This window comes from Triticum aestivum, chromosome 5B, assembly GCF_018294505.1.
Source record: "Triticum aestivum cultivar Chinese Spring chromosome 5B, IWGSC CS RefSeq v2.1, whole genome shotgun sequence".
NCBI classification, from domain to species: domain Eukaryota; kingdom Viridiplantae; phylum Streptophyta; class Magnoliopsida; order Poales; family Poaceae; genus Triticum; species Triticum aestivum.
In genome coordinates, this window is record NC_057807.1 from 69,837,034 (window position 1) to 69,852,741 (window position 15,708).

Below are 15,708 nucleotides of genomic sequence, written 5' to 3' on the forward strand. Positions count from 1 at the left end.
CCATGGGCATAGATGAAGACCCATACCCTACCTATGACTAATCGGGTTGCCCTAAAACAAAGTACTCCTACTTGTCTACCGCTAAAACAAAGTACTCCTACTTGTCTGATGCATGTGTTTGTGGTTCTATATAGCTAGAATATGCACCATATCTTGATTATATCTATTAGAATTTATGATTATGAATATTAATCGGGCAGCCCATCAGGTTACCCATGGGCATAGATGAAGACCCATACCCTACCCATGACTAATCGGGTTGCCCATGGGTTTTACCCATGGGCGAAGATGAAGACCCATACCCTACCCATTCGGGTCGGGTGCCCATGGGCGGCCATACCCATGGGTCAAATTGCCGGGTTGACTCGTGCCTACCGCCAAGCACCTTGACGGTAGGTTTGTGCAGGCACCGCCAAAGTCCCTGGCGGTAGGCTGTTAAACCCTACCGCCATGGACTCTGGCAGTAGTAAAAGAGTCAGATCTCGATTTTTTTTAATCTAGGCTCAGATCTCGAATAGGTTTCAGAAAGGGTCAAAACACACGAAAATTTGCCGCTCTTAGGGCCAGTTCTTTTAGCCTCATGATTCTCCAGAATCGTGATTCTGGGAAACTGCCCAGAGAATCATCTGCCCACAGAATTGTCTGCCCAGTTCTTTTCTGTGATTCTAACCTGTGATTGTTGTATGAGTTGTGTGCTGAAATGTCTGTAACGCCCCTAGACCGACGTGTGTGATATATATGCAACACTTGGTTATTTTGAACACGAAAACGAGTTGCAAATCTCATGAAGCATATAATATTACAATATAGAGCAAGTTGCAAAATCATAAATTGCTTAGTATTACAATTTAGGACCAAAGTTGGAAATATTATATAGTGCTAAATATTACAAGTTAAAAGCGAATTGCAAACTACAAATAGATGGACGCTCTCAAGGTACAAGACTGGCAGCAATAGCCTCATGTGTAGCATTCATGGTACCATCATCTTCAGGTGGTAAAGCGTTGGCACCTGTAAACGGTTGTGCAGGTTGCACGTACGCATCATTGTCAAACTTGTCAAAATGCTCATCATGTAATTTGCTATCACGAATGTAGTTGTGAAGACACATGCACGCAGTGATGATCATCTTTTGGGTCTCCGGTTTGTACCGTGGTATGCCTTGGAGAATATGCCATTTCATCTTGAGAACACCAAACGTTCTTTCGACAACATTTCGCAAAGAAGAATGACGATGGTTGAATGTCTCATACCTCCCCATGGGAGGGTGTTGTTGGAAATCGGGTACATGATACCATTGTCCTTTGTATGATGCTAGATATCCAACTCTGTTTGGATATCCAGAGTCGACAAGGTAGTATTTATCTACAATAAGACATAGGAGGTTAACAAGAAGGTACAGTAGCATCACCATAATAACATGTGTACATATAAGAGATTACATGTTGGTGGTTGTGGGAAATGCTCATAACGAACTATAGCATCGCTCCATACACGTGTGTCATGAACAGATCCGGGCCATCCAGGAACAACAAAAGTGAACCTCATATCAAAATGACACACTGCCATGACATTTTCACTGTGTACCCTTTTCTGTTCCTGTGTTGGGGCTCCAATTCCTTAGGCACAACCACTTTAATATGTGTTCCATCTATGGCTCCGATAGCATTTTTGAAATGAGGCCAGAACCTTGTTTTTCTAAGTATGGGATGAGGTTCAGAGAAGGATGGATCCATTGGTCTAATGTAGTCACCGGCCATGTGGTCCACACACTCCAAAACCTCATGAAATTTTTTGTTAGTGACAGAACGACTATGTGCAAACCGATCTGCAACATTGTCAGTGGTCTGCGTTGTTCCCAAAGTCCATAGAAAAAGTGCCAGCGCTTCTTTGGATGATATGTTGCAAGTTGACTTAAGCCCATACTTCTCAACCAACAGATCATGTAATGGGTAAAACACTGACCTCCTCATTCTGAACATAGCATAGAAAGCTTTTGGATCCTTCTCCTTCTCTTCCACCCATTGGAGGCCTGTAACAAGTGGTAATCTTCTTGACGCATACGACAATGATTTGCTTGACGACGCCATTTCCAAAGCAAATGCAAGCATTCCAGCCTCAAATTCCTCATCTTCTTGCTTTTTTTTATCCATCTGCCACAGCCACATACACACATAGGAGGTTACCATAATTCGGTACAGTAGGAAAAGAGTAGCTCATAACAAGGTGCAGTAGGAAAAGAGTAGTTCATAACAAGGTGTAGTAGCAAAAGAGTAGTTCATAAGAAGGCAAACAACATAATTCAAGTCGGTACAAGTTCAAAGCAAATACAATGGTTCAACAAAATAAAATAGTTAACTACGATACAAGTTGAAAGCATTTGAAACATAGAGGTTCTACTTATTGTTGAACTCCCATGTTTTGTTTATCCATAGAAGCCTCGCACTAGGCTCGTGACCCTTGAAGGTAGAGAAAACATCACGATTTGTCTGATCCCTAAATAGTTGTGAAGCATAGAAATTAACATCACTCCCAGGTGCACCACCATCCGCCTCTACCATGGCCATCATTTCGTGAATCTCCTCTCTTGCTAAAACTTGAGTTGCATCTCTCTTGTTCCTTGAATCAAACAGGTCCACCATACGCACAAATGCCTCATTTTTTGCATGCTCACTTGCCCACTTTTCATTCATCTTAGGACTTAGCGAATAAGGACATGCCCTCTTCTTCCCACCCTTAGCACGATTAGGACGAGGTGTAACCTGCGTTTCATCACCTTCACAACCAGACTCATCATCCAAAGTGATTCGAGACGTAGAACCTTGATATGTTGGCATTGGCACCCTCGCATGCTCATTTGTGACACAACAAGCATCAAACAACTCCTCCATTTTATCCTCCTCCGCAAGTGCAGCATACCGAAACTTGCTAGCCTGCGGACGTGCCTGCAATGAAATAGCACACATTCATGTTAAATGAAATGAAAAATCCAACATGACTCCCAGTTTAATAAAATGACAAACAACAAAGGTACCTTCAACTCCAATGCCCACCACTCATTTGTAGCAGCAATGGTCTTCGTATAAGGATCTCTTCCAATGCCAGAAGCTTTTTGAACCAATGTCTTCCATATGGCATAATCACCTCTACATGCATCCCACCTGTTTTTTAATTGCAAGTGCGAATAGCCACGCCCAAAGCGCTTATTGAACTTAGTAAGCAAATTAGCTTGTCCTATATCGGACAAAGTGGTGCCTCCAGGGGCCCGGTTATTTGCTCGCACCTCCTCTACGCACACATCCATATAAATGAAATGAGCCGCACTATCCCAAATTGCTTTTGGATACTTCACTTTCTCCATCTACAACATCAATATGTGAACGTTTAAATGTAAACTATTTTTTTACTAAGCAGCAGTCATTTCATACCACTACAAAATTCATACAGTAGCAATCATTCATGCAATTTTTCATTGCTATAAACAGAGTTCGAACAGTAGCAATCAATCATACAAATTTCGTACTAACCAAATAACCATACAAATCGAAAACATCATAAGCAAACAAGTAGCCGTATAATTTTTTTGATTCATGCAAACAGAGTTGAACTAATATGTAACAGAGATATGACAGAGAGAAGCGGAGAAAGGATGAGATAGAGAGGAGCTCACCAACACCGGTGAAGTGGGCTCGGTCGACGCCGGGGCCTCCTGCTGCAGGGCGGTTGGGTCGGGGCGGGGAAGCCGGTTCGCCTCCTGCTGCCGGCGCCGAGGGGTCGGGGGTGGCTGTGGACTGGACGGGGATGCCCTGTAGAGGACCGCCGGCGACGGAGCTGACGATTTCGGGGCGGGGAATCCGGCTGGCGGCGCCAACCCTAGGTCGAACGGGGATGGGGATGAGCGATGGGGACGAGCGACTGGGGGGAATCGACGAGTACTTTCGGCTGGGCCTCTCTGTCGGTCGGCTGGCCCGAGTGGCATATTGGGGGTAATTTCTACATCCAATAGGGGTATTTGCTAAAACTGAATCGTTTTGCTTTGCGGGAATCGCCAGAATCGTCAAGTTTGCTCGATTCTGAAATACACTGCCGATTGTGGGTGATTCTAGACGATTCCTGGAGAAGCAATGAGTTCTTTTACGATTGTGATTTTCCACGCAGCGATTCTTCAGAATCGAGTCCAAAGAACTGGCCCTTAGCGTCTTTGCAAGCGTCTCCCTTAGCTACCAATAGCCGCTCCTCCCAGTGGGAAACTGTACGTGGAGCGCGTAGCCGCATGCCAGCCACGGTGCCACGAAACAACTGCCCACATCATTACTCTCGACCCTTGACCAATGACGCGTGGACCCACCTAACCTTTCAGCTTTCTCTGCCCCACACGCCAGTGAAAGATCCTGCATCACGTCCCCGTATATTCGCACGCGCACGCGCCGGTTTCATCCTGCGTCTTTTCCCCAGCAAGGCTCCGCTTCTCTCACACTGACATCCCGTCCCCACTTGCACCGCCCCGCTGGCCCCACCGGTCACCCACTAGCCCGTGGTGGTCGCAGGCGCTTTTCACCCAGCTGTACACGCTCCATATCACGACCCGCCCCAAAATCCCCGTTTCGCCCCGCCCCGCCCCGGCAGACCTACCCCGGTTTCTCCTCTTCCATTGACTCCTTTCCGAACCCTAATACATCCACTCTCGGACGGCCGCCGCCAGCCCGCCGCCGTCGTCGCCGACGCCTCCGCTCCAGCGTGTCCTCCTCCAACGCCGAGAGCAGATCCAGGTGGCCCTCCTTCAGATCCGCTCCCCCATCTTCTCGTTCGCGTCATCTCCTTCTCCTTCCGCTTCTCTTTCTGCTTCTTATATGATTCTGCGATTGGATTGCAGGCAGCGTCCCCTTCCCCATCGGCGACACCTGGAGTCGCAGGCAGGAGAGGAGGAGACGCTGAAGCGGAGCGCAAGTAGTCTCTGGGTGAAGGCAGGAACCGGCCGCCGCCAACGCCATCCCGAGTGAGGTTCGCCCTTACCATCCTCACAATGCAATTCGTTTTTGGCTTGCAGAATTCACCTCTACATTCTAGTATTGAAACAATTTCTGCTCTAGAACAGAGCATCTGAGTTAGTTGCTTGTTGCGTATCAAGATCCTTCCTTAAGTTTCAGTTTCAGTTTCAGGATGGATCTCCACACACCACACACTACATCTGGACTGGAGTTTCATATTATAGTGATATCGAGATTAGCAAAGTTTTTGGTGTTTATTTAGCTGCAGGCTGCAGCTGCTCCACACACGTGATTCTGCTGTATTGGCTTTCCAAATTCAGCAGAGTTACAGTGATGCATTCAAGCTGAAATAACAATGTAACTAATGAGAAGCTTTATTTCTTGGACTGTGTCTTTGTTTGATATGATGCTTCAGCTCTAAGTTGCCTGTTTGTTGTCTAGCAAGGTAGCTAGTTTACAAATTCGTTCAAGTATGGTCTGCTGCTACTGAAATTTGCTTGGCATATTAACCTGAAATATTGTTTGCGAGGAAGAAATATATGTATCTCACTGAACAAACAAACTGACAGATCACTGAAATTATGTATCTTATTGACACATCACTAAGATTTGCCTCTATTGTTTTGGTTTCAGGTTGGTCTCTAGAAAGGTTCTAAATCTTTTCAAGAAGCCCGAGCAGCGAGATTCACGAAGCTAGGGGGGGGGGGGGACTGAATCAAGAAGTGAGAGAATTGCAATTAAGTGAAGGCAGGAGCCGGCCGCCGACAACGCCATCCAGAGTGAGGTTCGCCCGGTGATGGCGATAAGTCAGCCCTGGCCGGTGGAGGATGTTCGTGAGACGTTTTTCTCCTATTTCGTGGAAAATCAGCATGTGCAGTTGTCATCAACCCCGGTTATCCCCGTAGTTGATACCAAGGTGCCTCTTATTCATACATGTTTGAACCGGTTCAAGGGGACCCTTAATGGCAGAGGGAGTCATCGCACCTGCTTTTCGCTGAGATGCATTACTGTGGGTGGTGATGACGATGAAGTGATTGATCACTTCAAAAACGACACTACTTACCATAGATTCACAGAAGTCCTTGGAAGTTGGTCTTTTGGGGACTACTTTAAGGAGGAAGCCATCAGGTTATTATTCAGTCTTCTCAACAAGGTACAGTTTCTGCTCTCCTATTGTTTCCGTGTAGTCTTGTTTCATGAGTTGTGTTAATAGTGAAAAGCTTTGGGTATAGTTTATGAGGTAGCAATTGTAACAGATTTTAAACTTAGTGTTAGTGCCAGGGTCTACTTTATTTGATATGATGGAAGCCTGCTTAAAAGATGATATTTATATCTCTGCAATTTGAGGGAGCGGTGTTAACACATGCTTAAAAGTTCCTTTGTGTCTGTGTGTGCACGCGAGTTGTTCCTGTAAGCTACATGGAAAAAATAGTGTCCAGAATTGTCTGATCTTCTATTTAAGGCCACCTTATTACCTATTGATTGCTCGTTCTTTAATATGCAGAAATACAAGTTACCTCAGTCCAGAATATATGCTTCATACTTTAGTGGTGATACGTCCCTTGGTTTGAGTTCAGACAATGAGTCAAAAAATACATTGCAGAAATACCTAGCGGAAGAAAGAATCATGCCTGCCATGTCTAAGGTACCTGTAATGTCTTATCAATTTTACTTTGAATTTTTGTGGACATTTATTGACTGAGTGCTTGAATAGGCTGATTTTTGGATGACTGGTGAAACTGGTCCCTGTGGGCCATGCATTGGATTTTTCTTCGATTGTTCGGATAGCAAAGATGGTGTTGGTTCCGTAATCAACATAAAGGATGGCAAATTTATTGAGATAAGCCGTCTTGTTTTTGTTGAGGTTGGCTTTCTATTCTTGTATTAAGATCTTTTGCATGCATAAATGAAGCTTCTTCTATTGCTACACAATCTCTGTGCTTATACTCACCTATATTTTCTTTCTTCATTTTTTAGTTCAATATGCAAGCAGGTGGCGTCTTGAAGCCTTTGCAAGCTAAGCATGTCTTGAAGCCTTTGCAAGCTAAGCATGTCTTAACAGGGATTAATCTTGAAAGTTTAGCTGCCATTCTTCAAAATAAAGAAAGCCACTATGAATTAGATGTCTACGATGACATATTTTTCAGCATGAGCTGTGTAAGTTTTCCATGTCCACTTCAAGTTACCTTTTGTTGCAAACGATAACTGGCTGTGTAATATTATTGATTTCCATGGTCAATGACATGTAATAATGACTTATATGCATATATGTAGTGTACTGGTCGAGGAATCCGGGACTACTCTGGTGAAGTTGGTGCTGCTGACACAGATGGAGTTGATACGGCATACCGCCTCCTTGCAGATCACATAAGAATGATTGCTGTTACTAATGCTCCTGGTTCTCAGCTTGGTAAGTGCGTTATGTAATGTTAATAATTACAACATCAACGTATGGGTTGTATATATTTTTTGTCATGATCACATGGATAATACAATTATTGCTCATTTTTAAGGAATAATCAGACCAACATGATTGTGGGATGACGTATTACATCAATACTTTTTTTTGTCATTACATTGTTCCTATTGTGTTAAAATTGGTATGCACTTTATGAATACCAGGGTTTGGAAATGAAGGTCGCGAGTATTTCCTATATCGTGCCGATAAACAGGCTGTGCAATATGGCCACGAAGTACTTAAGACAAATCAAGAGAAATACGATGTGTAAGAACAATCACTTTCATTTGAATTTGTGCTTTATTTTACATGTATTTATAAAAAAAACACTTCTCCATGTTTATAACAGTCGTATTTTTGAATAATGTATTTTCACACAAAAGTCGTATATAAACACTTTTCCATGTTTATAACAGTTGTATTTTTGAATAATGTATTTTCACACAAAAGTCGTATAAAAAACACTTTTCATTTGCTGCATGCTGTCATCTCATAGTGTGCAATTATAACTTCTACCTTTTGCTGTGCGCTTCTTTACTGCAAGTGAAAATAGCATTCAAGATGAAACCTGTAAGATATGCTTAGAATGTTGATTCTATGACTGGGTTTAGTTGAATGGGTATAAAGTAGTGTTTACTGTAGATCTCTGGATGACAAGATATAGTTTTTTTACTAGACCCACCTGTTTTTGCTTCTGTTAACATTGGCATTGTGTCTTTTATGTTCCGTCTTCTGCCTTTTCTTGTTAGTTCTTGCTAGCCTGCCATGCAACTTCTATTCCGAGTAGGTTAAGCATACTCACAGTGGGTATATAGAAAGAATATCTATGATTACTGCATGTGGGTCTGTAATCTAATGAATTTATCTTTCTTGAACAGTATTATTCATGGCATTCTTATATCTGAAGCTGATTTATGTCCTGAGCTTGAAGGGTACAGAAAAGTGGATGAAATAATCGAAGATGAATTGATGATCTATAAAAAAACCATGGCGGAGGTAATATTTGTTTCAAGATGATCCATTGAAGTTTTTACAGTTGAAATTCATTGAAGTGTTTTTAATAATTAAATGTTAAGGTCAGTGTGAAGAAGTCCGTGCATAATTTAAGGAAACACATGAAATAGGAACCCATCTAGGATACAATTTCACTCTTGGGCTATAGGATCATATTGACGTACCAGTGTTTCAAGTTTGTCTTTGAGCTGTATTCCCTTATTTGAAACTCAAGTCTGATGACATCTACTATAGGCATGAAGTATTGCCATCTTCCTTAGTTGTCTGTTGTTCTTTGATAAGGAAATTAGCATATGTTTTTGTGCCTCTTGGATATTGTGAATGTTCGTTGTTTCATTTGAATAATGTTTTGCCAACTATGCACTCTCCTTCCTAGTTACGAGAACAGCAAGTGCCATTTGATATGGGAGGGAAGAAGAAAAAGAAGAAAGGTGTCACTTCTGTTGTGTGGTATGCGACAAGGCTTATTGAATTTTTTGGCCGGCGCACACGCATTATTCTCAAGAATAAGAATACACGCTGCTCCTTAGTAGCACTATGTAAGTCAATGTGGCTGCTCCCTGGCAACTTCTTTTTTCAACGAGGATACACAATTTTTAGTGGCTTGGCCGGTTACCCAGAATCGGCGCTGTTTACTTACTTTTACATGCGCGTGTACAATCCAACAAGTTCAATAGATTAAATCTACATTGGAAATGCCTAGGACAGAGTTCATTCACTCCTCATTTTCTGTGCCACTGCAGGCAACGCTCTCCTGCTTGGAGAGAAGATAACTCTCAATATAGATATCGAGAAGGTGTCAGAGGGCCATCTCATCTATCTTGTACAAAGTTATCTTTTGTATGGCAATACACAAATGCAGGTATGCAACTGTATAGATGCAATTGTTTTGCAAAGGAATGTTCATTAACTGAAAGCTAAGCTACTGTCCACTTATACTGCAGTTGGAACAGAACTTGGAACTATCAGAGTTCAATAAACAAGTTCTTGGTGTATTGCCGAAGCTTCCGGGCAGTTTATACTTTGATGTGACATTTGCCAGGTGATTGTGATACTGATTTAATTGCGTGTGTGTGCGATTGTCCTTCTCAGAGTATAATGTTTATGATGTCCATTTTTCAGCTCTTGTGGCTTTGAGCAGACCTCAGAAACCGCAATATTTGGTTTTCTTGGTGTCCCTCTACACCATGGCTGGTTGGTAGATCCCCAGGTACCCATTGTACATGGGTTTTTAAAATATTAGTTCCTTCAATGCATCAGCATTTTTGTAAGATTTTAAATCTTTATTGGGGTAATTCAAGGCTGATACTTTGGTATTTCATTAGGATGCTGAATTGGGCTCCTCAATACGTAAAAGTTCCTACTACCAACTTTCGTATATTCTTGCTGTGTACGAATCGATTCGATCCAGCACAAATTCAGGGCCTCAAAAGCATGGTGGATGTAAAGATGATGACAAGTTTGATTCGACACTTGTGTTCTCTTTAACCAGATCAGAAGAACTTGGTTCTATTTCTTGTAAATCTCGACAACACAAGTGTTCAATTATTCTGGCACAAAACTATATTTGCAAGTTATTCTCCTGATACTTCTTTTCTTTGTTTCCTATTTGTAGGTGCAATGATCTCAACTTTTTTGCATGGCCCTCAGCTAACCTCGTATGGGTAAATGGAAGTTTGTGTATATTCAAGTGGTACCATTTTTTTTGTTTCTTTTATAACTCGGTTTATGTCACTGGGTGCAGATTTTCTTCCTTACATGATGACTTAAAAGCGAGACAGCCCACTGTCCTGATTTGGAATGAAACATTAATTACAATATCTAAGGTGAGCTGTTGATTTGTTCAGAGATAGTGACCCTTCCCTTATTAAAGTGAGTGAACCTTTCTTCCTAATATATTCCTTTTAGGTAGGAGACCAAATATATGTGTTGCTGAACGATTTGTCCTTGTTAAGTACTGAAACCGGTGCGGTATGGGAAAGGTTAACAGAGGTATGTTAGTTGATCTTTCTATGTTGCATGTGATTATAATGTGCTAACTGTTTTTTTTTGCATGGTTAATTAGGATAGTGATGGATTGTTTGTTGATTGTAACTTCGTGCCAACAGATTCAGAGATTCAATCTATACTGGTAAGAGCAGAATGTTTCTTGCTCTATTTGATTTTTAGGCATGTTTTCCTAACTCAATGAAATCATGCATTTGATTTAGCCACTAACGAGAATGGAAAGAAGGAAGAGGAATAGAGAAGAGAAGAGGCCTCTGAAGGATCTCTTAGTACCTGAGGAGAAAGAGGTGGATAAGAGGGAAGACGGAGAGGGGGATACGAACGAGGACGAGAAAGATTATGAGAAGACAGAGACCGGGGAGAAATATGATGGGAATATCGTGGAGAAACCAGATATATCTGTAAGCGCAAAATTTCTAGAATGATTTCATGTATTGTTGGAAAATGCTGCCCCTCAAAACCTGTTTCTCGCAGGGCATTCGTGGCAACTTGAATATAAGGCCTATTGTTTTTTTGGGACGGCCAACCCATGTTATCCATCAGATAAATGATGGCCCGTGTGCCCTTATTGCAGTCTGCAAGTGAAATTGGCTTTACTTTCAATTTTTGTATTTCATTTCCTCATGTTTTGTATTTATTCTTTTTTTTGCACAGGTAATCTTCTACTGCTCCAGGGGAGCATCTTTTTTGAACCACATGAAACTGTGGTGTCAATGGAATATCTACTTAACTTTGTCTTTTCTTTACTTGAAGATAGTGAGAAAATGAAGGTTCGCAACTCTTGCAAACTCGATTTCGATTGCATTCATGGCCTGCAGCCTAAGGTTGTGGATTTTTTTTAATAGGCCCATTGTTCTGCAATACAACGAAACATATGGGATGCGGCGCTGACACTGGCCACAGGGTTTGATGTGGACGTTGTCTTTACCAGGTGATTGTAGTTCTGGCTTTCCATATTGGTTCTGTCTCTTTCCTTTGTAGTTTGCGCTGGCTGCTGGTGTTCTGATATTTGCAATTTTGACATTGTAGAACGGATGGATTTACGGAGACACGAGAGTGGTTCCTTCTCAATTGCTTAAATCTAAATCTTCGACATGGTTGGATTGCTGCTGGGGTAAGCAAGTTTATCATGAGCACTGATTAGGTTGTTAGTGCAGATTTTCTAATTCAGTGCGCAATCAATTTATATGAAGTGGCCAGCTCATATCATGATACTACTTATTAGGATTTGTTGCGCGGACCAGAAACATCATTTGAAAGTCTTACGCTGGCGGCTAATGAACCTGGTTTTCCAAATGGTTAGTTTTATTTTTCAGCTACACATTGTTTGCACAACCTTTTTCATCGCTCTTATTGCTTTTGTTCAATGTTTTTAGCGGAGGCGATCAAGAAGTTTCTAACGGGACCTCAACTTACTCCCATTGGGTAAAATATCTAATTTTCCTTTTTCTATTAGCAGTCTTTTTTGGTGGGAAACAATTTATTATTTGCCACTGGTTAATATTCTAAATAACCATGTGCCAATGCTACAGCTTGCTTTCCTTACAAGAAGAGCTTACTGAAAATGTTCCATGCATTCTGTACTGGAACAAACATTACAATACTACAGTTAAGGTGAAAATGTTTGCTGTATTTTATTACTTTCGGAGCTATGTTTAGCTGCCTCGTATTTTTCTTTTTTGACCTGTTTTGATCTTATGCAGGTCAATGGAAAATTATGTTCTTTAGTCACTGATTCAAATTATTTAAGAACAAGTGCAGTTTGGCAGACGCTTGAGGTATGCTATCTGTATTTTTCATAATTTCTTTGTGTGATTGAAATGAACTTGTGACCATTCTTTGCTGTGGATTGTTAGGTCCGCGGTAACGGATCATATTTGGACAGCAACTTCACACCAATTTATGCGCAGCTTGATGCAGCTCCTTCGGTATGTATAACGCGGACCAAAAAGATGAATATGTTGGCGAAATCAAATATATACCTGCAATGCTTTGTTATCATCGTGTAATCTTTTCCTTTGTCCATTTCTATTTCTATCTGTGATATATGTATGCTGTAGACATAGTCAAATGCAATTTACTCTTCCCATATACATGAAATTTTATCTTCCCTGCAAGTCATGTTGCCTTTGTTCTTGTTTGAAAATTCATTTTGCATTGAAGAATTTTAGCGATATTACAATTGATGTTAACAATAAGCAATGCACCTTTTCTTGTTCATTGATTAAATTGTGTGATCTCTCTTCAGTTTCTTCCTGAAACAAGTACCTCCCAAGCATCTACCTCATTCATGAAGCAAGATTTGGAAGGGATTACATCACGTGGTGACGGATTATATTTGGATCGTAGCTTTACACATTCGGGACCCAATGCAGCTCTTTCGGTATGCATAACATTGACCATAAAATGAACCATTTGATGCTTTGTTACAATTTTGGTTGGTGAAATCAAATATATCCGTAATTGCAATGACTTTGTGTCTCATTTTTTACTATGTTACCGTCACATTTGATTTTTATAACAGATCTTCCTTTTTCCATTTCTATTTCTACCGGTGATATCTGTATGCTGTATACATACTATTACCATATACATGAAATCTTATCTTTCTTCCAAGTCATGTCGCGTTTGTTGTTTGAAAGTGCATTTACATTGAAGAAAATTAGTGTACAATCGGTTGTGCCAATAAGCAATGCATTTTGTCCTCATTGTTGTATAATGCGAAGGCTGGATTGTGTTTCTTTTTCAGGGAGATGATCTTCATGGCTCTCATTTTGTTCAGAAAATACGGACTCGAAGATCTCTGCCCAGTCCTCGAATTGTTCCTGAATCATCGGAAGTACCACTTAGTGATTTTGTTCGGATACCTGGTAATGAGTTCTCTGAATTAAGAACTCTATTTGCTGATGGTACTTCATTGGATGTTGCTGATACGAGAAAGATTGGAAGAGTTCTCGGACTTGATTTACTTGAAGATATTGTTTTTAATCATAATGCGGGGTTCAGTTGGGATGGGAAGTTTGACCCGACGACTATAATGGTCATTGATGGAGTCCGTGCGGAAATTCGCGCACCGTATTGTGACAAGTTCTGTGAAGAGGCGAAATTAAATGACTTCTTCAGTTACATTACTGGGGTTATTGAGCTATTTAGAATAGAAGGGATTGGTCTGCCAGCCTTTTTTGCCAAGTTGACCCAGACGCTGTCAAACCCTCCTCGCAGACCTCAAGTGTGTACCCAACGTCAACTGGAGGGCTTCAAACGTCGACTTCATGGCTATTGGGATATTGTATTGACTACCCTGGCGCTGAGGTCCTCATTGGCTAGAGCAGGATTATATTCTGGAATTCATAGAATACACCGCTTCGCGCCAGAGGCAGTTAATCATGCGCTGAGAGCTGTATTGCGAAGTCGTTTTTTACCAAAAGATTGGAGACAACCAATTGTTGCAGAAACAGGTCATCCAGTCCTCAAAAAGGTTTTACGGTATATCCCTGATACGTTAGATGGAAGCAATGAGAATGCCAGGGCGAATGAAGGTTGGCGTAGGAAGTTTGGGTGGTATAAACCCAGGTTGCTTGATAGCTTGTGTATTTTTCCAAGACAAGTAAACGAACATGCAAAGTCTAAGGTGAATATTTTCTTTTCCTGTTTTCTGTTTGTTTCACTGATTTTCATACCAGAATTATTTCTGTGAAGGAGGAGCTAGAACTGGAAAAGCAACAAGGAGTGGAGAATGAACCTATGAACAGTCTTTCCGAATTGGATCTTCTGACGTCTCATTATCTCCAAGACGATCTTCCAATTATATTGGAAGTATTGCTACGCTCTGATCATCTTATGACAGATGAATTGTGGAAATGGTAAGGGCCAATAAATTTTTATGGAACTCTCTTAGCTTTTAGTTTAGTCTTAAGTTAGGATTAATCAGCCTCTTCACTTCTGCTTGCTGCAGCTGCTTGGCCCAGTCGCGCGTCTGCTGGTCTAAGCAGCTGCAGCTCCATGTCCTTCAATTTTTGTTGACAGCTCAACTGCTTTTCGGGCGAGTTTGCTTTGAATCCTGAGAAAGCTGCCTGCGCCAGGCAGCATCATCTGGCATCTGATTATGCTTGCTTGATACTGCCTGGTAGAGGCAGGTTTCCAAGGCATCAACCAAACAAGCCATGGCTGATGCTGGCTGCTGCAGCTGCAGCACAAGCTACAGCCAGCATGTTTAAGGAACTTCCAATAAATCTTACTTCTTATATAAAATCTGGATTGCAGGTTGGAAGAGGTCCTGGAGGTTTACTCCCGACCAGAAGTCCTTGGTCGTGGAACCTGGGGCCTCCGCCGCTGTGTTTTTGGTGGAGGCTGGAACCTGGGCCGCCGTGCCTATTGCCGCCGTGGTCGTGCCCGTGGTTTCGGACACCGTGGTCACGGTCGTGCCCGTGGTTTCGGACACCGGTGACTATCAGAGCGAAGGCGCCGTCCGCGGAGATGAGGGGATCTGCGGCGATGGTGCCCAGATCCACGGCAGCGGCGTCAACTGTGATGAGAAGCGCATCTGCGGCGATGGCGACCATGGCAAGGGCACCAGTTCCTCGATTCTCAGCAGTTACCTTCCTCTCCTAATCCCCGTCTTCAGGAAACAGGAGCCAATCAATTTTGTTGCATTGTAGACCAATACTGTTGTTTGTAAATAATTTGAACTTGCTAATATTGTGAACACTGCAGTTAAGTTCCTTGGGCCGCTAGATTACTTATTTGTCACTGCAAGTAGAAAGTTGAAGTGCTAAAGCTGATGATGGGTTTCGGCTGAGTAAGTAGTATACTCTGATTTAGTTGCGATAGGCTTTGTTCTTGCCATCATTTGATATGGAATAGTTGTGTTATGACCAGAGATTGCATCTGTTACCCTCTTCTTTGGACGTCTTTCCAAGCCAATAAAAAACTGGTGCATAGGCAGACGACCTACATGGTTGGTTTGCCAGCCCATTGCGTTTTCATTGTTGCCCTGGTGTCAAATGGTCCACCAATACTCCATTCTAATGAATAAGCTGTCCTCGGTCTTCTGTGTTTATAAATGTTGTTGGTATAAAATTAGCATAATTAGAAAGTGTTTTTAAATACGAATATAATGATACTGACCATTGCGTTTTCATTGTTGCCCTGGTGTCAAATGGTCCACCAATACTCCATTCTAATGAATAAGCTGTCCTCGGTCTTCTGTGTTTATAAATGTTGTTGGTATAAAATTAGCAT

The 15,708-nt window shown here is 41.9% G+C and overlaps 2 protein-coding genes across 4 annotated transcripts; one reads left to right on the plus strand and one right to left on the minus strand.

Annotated features, from left to right (window-relative positions):
* Positions 1 to 2,273: 2,273 nt before the first annotated feature.
* LOC123115704 (uncharacterized) lies at positions 2,274 to 3,895 on the minus strand. The gene is made up of 3 exons (XM_044536810.1): positions 3,671 to 3,895; positions 3,035 to 3,361; positions 2,274 to 2,945 (listed from the first exon to the last, which is right to left on the minus strand). Exons 2-3 carry the CDS (start codon positions 3,359 to 3,361, stop codon positions 2,397 to 2,399), a joined length of 876 nt encoding a protein of 291 aa, XP_044392745.1. The 5' UTR covers positions 3,671 to 3,895; the 3' UTR covers positions 2,274 to 2,396.
* Positions 3,896 to 4,560: 665 nt separating this feature from the next.
* Positions 4,561 to 15,452, plus strand: LOC123110453 (uncharacterized). Of its 3 annotated transcripts, none has more exons than XM_044530970.1 (32): positions 4,561 to 4,769; positions 4,874 to 5,001; positions 5,622 to 6,141; positions 6,493 to 6,633; positions 6,703 to 6,852; positions 6,966 to 7,145; positions 7,263 to 7,398; positions 7,611 to 7,713; positions 8,325 to 8,442; positions 8,837 to 8,999; positions 9,204 to 9,322; positions 9,405 to 9,502; positions 9,583 to 9,670; positions 9,786 to 9,978; positions 10,076 to 10,124; positions 10,205 to 10,286; positions 10,369 to 10,452; positions 10,526 to 10,591; positions 10,671 to 10,868; positions 10,942 to 11,044; positions 11,122 to 11,237; positions 11,313 to 11,398; positions 11,497 to 11,581; positions 11,693 to 11,765; positions 11,844 to 11,892; positions 12,000 to 12,081; positions 12,171 to 12,245; positions 12,324 to 12,395; positions 12,716 to 12,850; positions 13,217 to 14,098; positions 14,167 to 14,330; positions 14,731 to 15,452. In XM_044530970.1, the coding sequence occupies exons 3-32, from the start codon at positions 5,785 to 5,787 to the stop codon at positions 14,912 to 14,914; spliced, it is 4,431 nt and encodes a 1,476-aa protein (XP_044386905.1). In that variant the 5' UTR covers positions 4,561 to 4,769; positions 4,874 to 5,001; positions 5,622 to 5,784; the 3' UTR covers positions 14,915 to 15,452. The 3 variants fall into 3 exon arrangements, with proteins under 3 accessions (XP_044386905.1, XP_044386906.1, XP_044386907.1); XM_044530971.1 differs by having other exon boundaries at positions 14,170 to 14,330; XM_044530972.1 differs by having other exon boundaries at positions 10,076 to 10,118.
* The last annotated feature ends 256 nt before the right edge of the window (positions 15,453 to 15,708 follow it).

What these genes read in the sequence shown, in the direction of transcription:
- LOC123115704 (XM_044536810.1), bottom strand. Translation starts at nt 3,361, where the DNA reads ATGGAGAAAGTGAAGTATCCAAAAGCAATTTGGGATAGTGCGGCTCAT. An exon ending in GGTGGGCATTGGAGTTGAAG is followed by an intron (nt 2,946 to 3,034) that starts GTACCTTTGTTG and finishes ATTTCATTGCAG; the next exon opens with GCACGTCCGCAGGCTAGCAA.
- LOC123110453 (XM_044530970.1), top strand. Translation starts at nt 5,785, where the DNA reads ATGGCGATAAGTCAGCCCTGGCCGGTGGAGGATGTTCGTGAGACGTTT. An exon ending in AAGATAGTGAGAAAATGAAG is followed by an intron (nt 11,238 to 11,312) that starts GTTCGCAACTCT and finishes TTTTTTTAATAG; the next exon opens with GCCCATTGTTCTGCAATACA. An exon ending in ATGGTTGGATTGCTGCTGGG is followed by an intron (nt 11,582 to 11,692) that starts GTAAGCAAGTTT and finishes ACTACTTATTAG; the next exon opens with GATTTGTTGCGCGGACCAGA.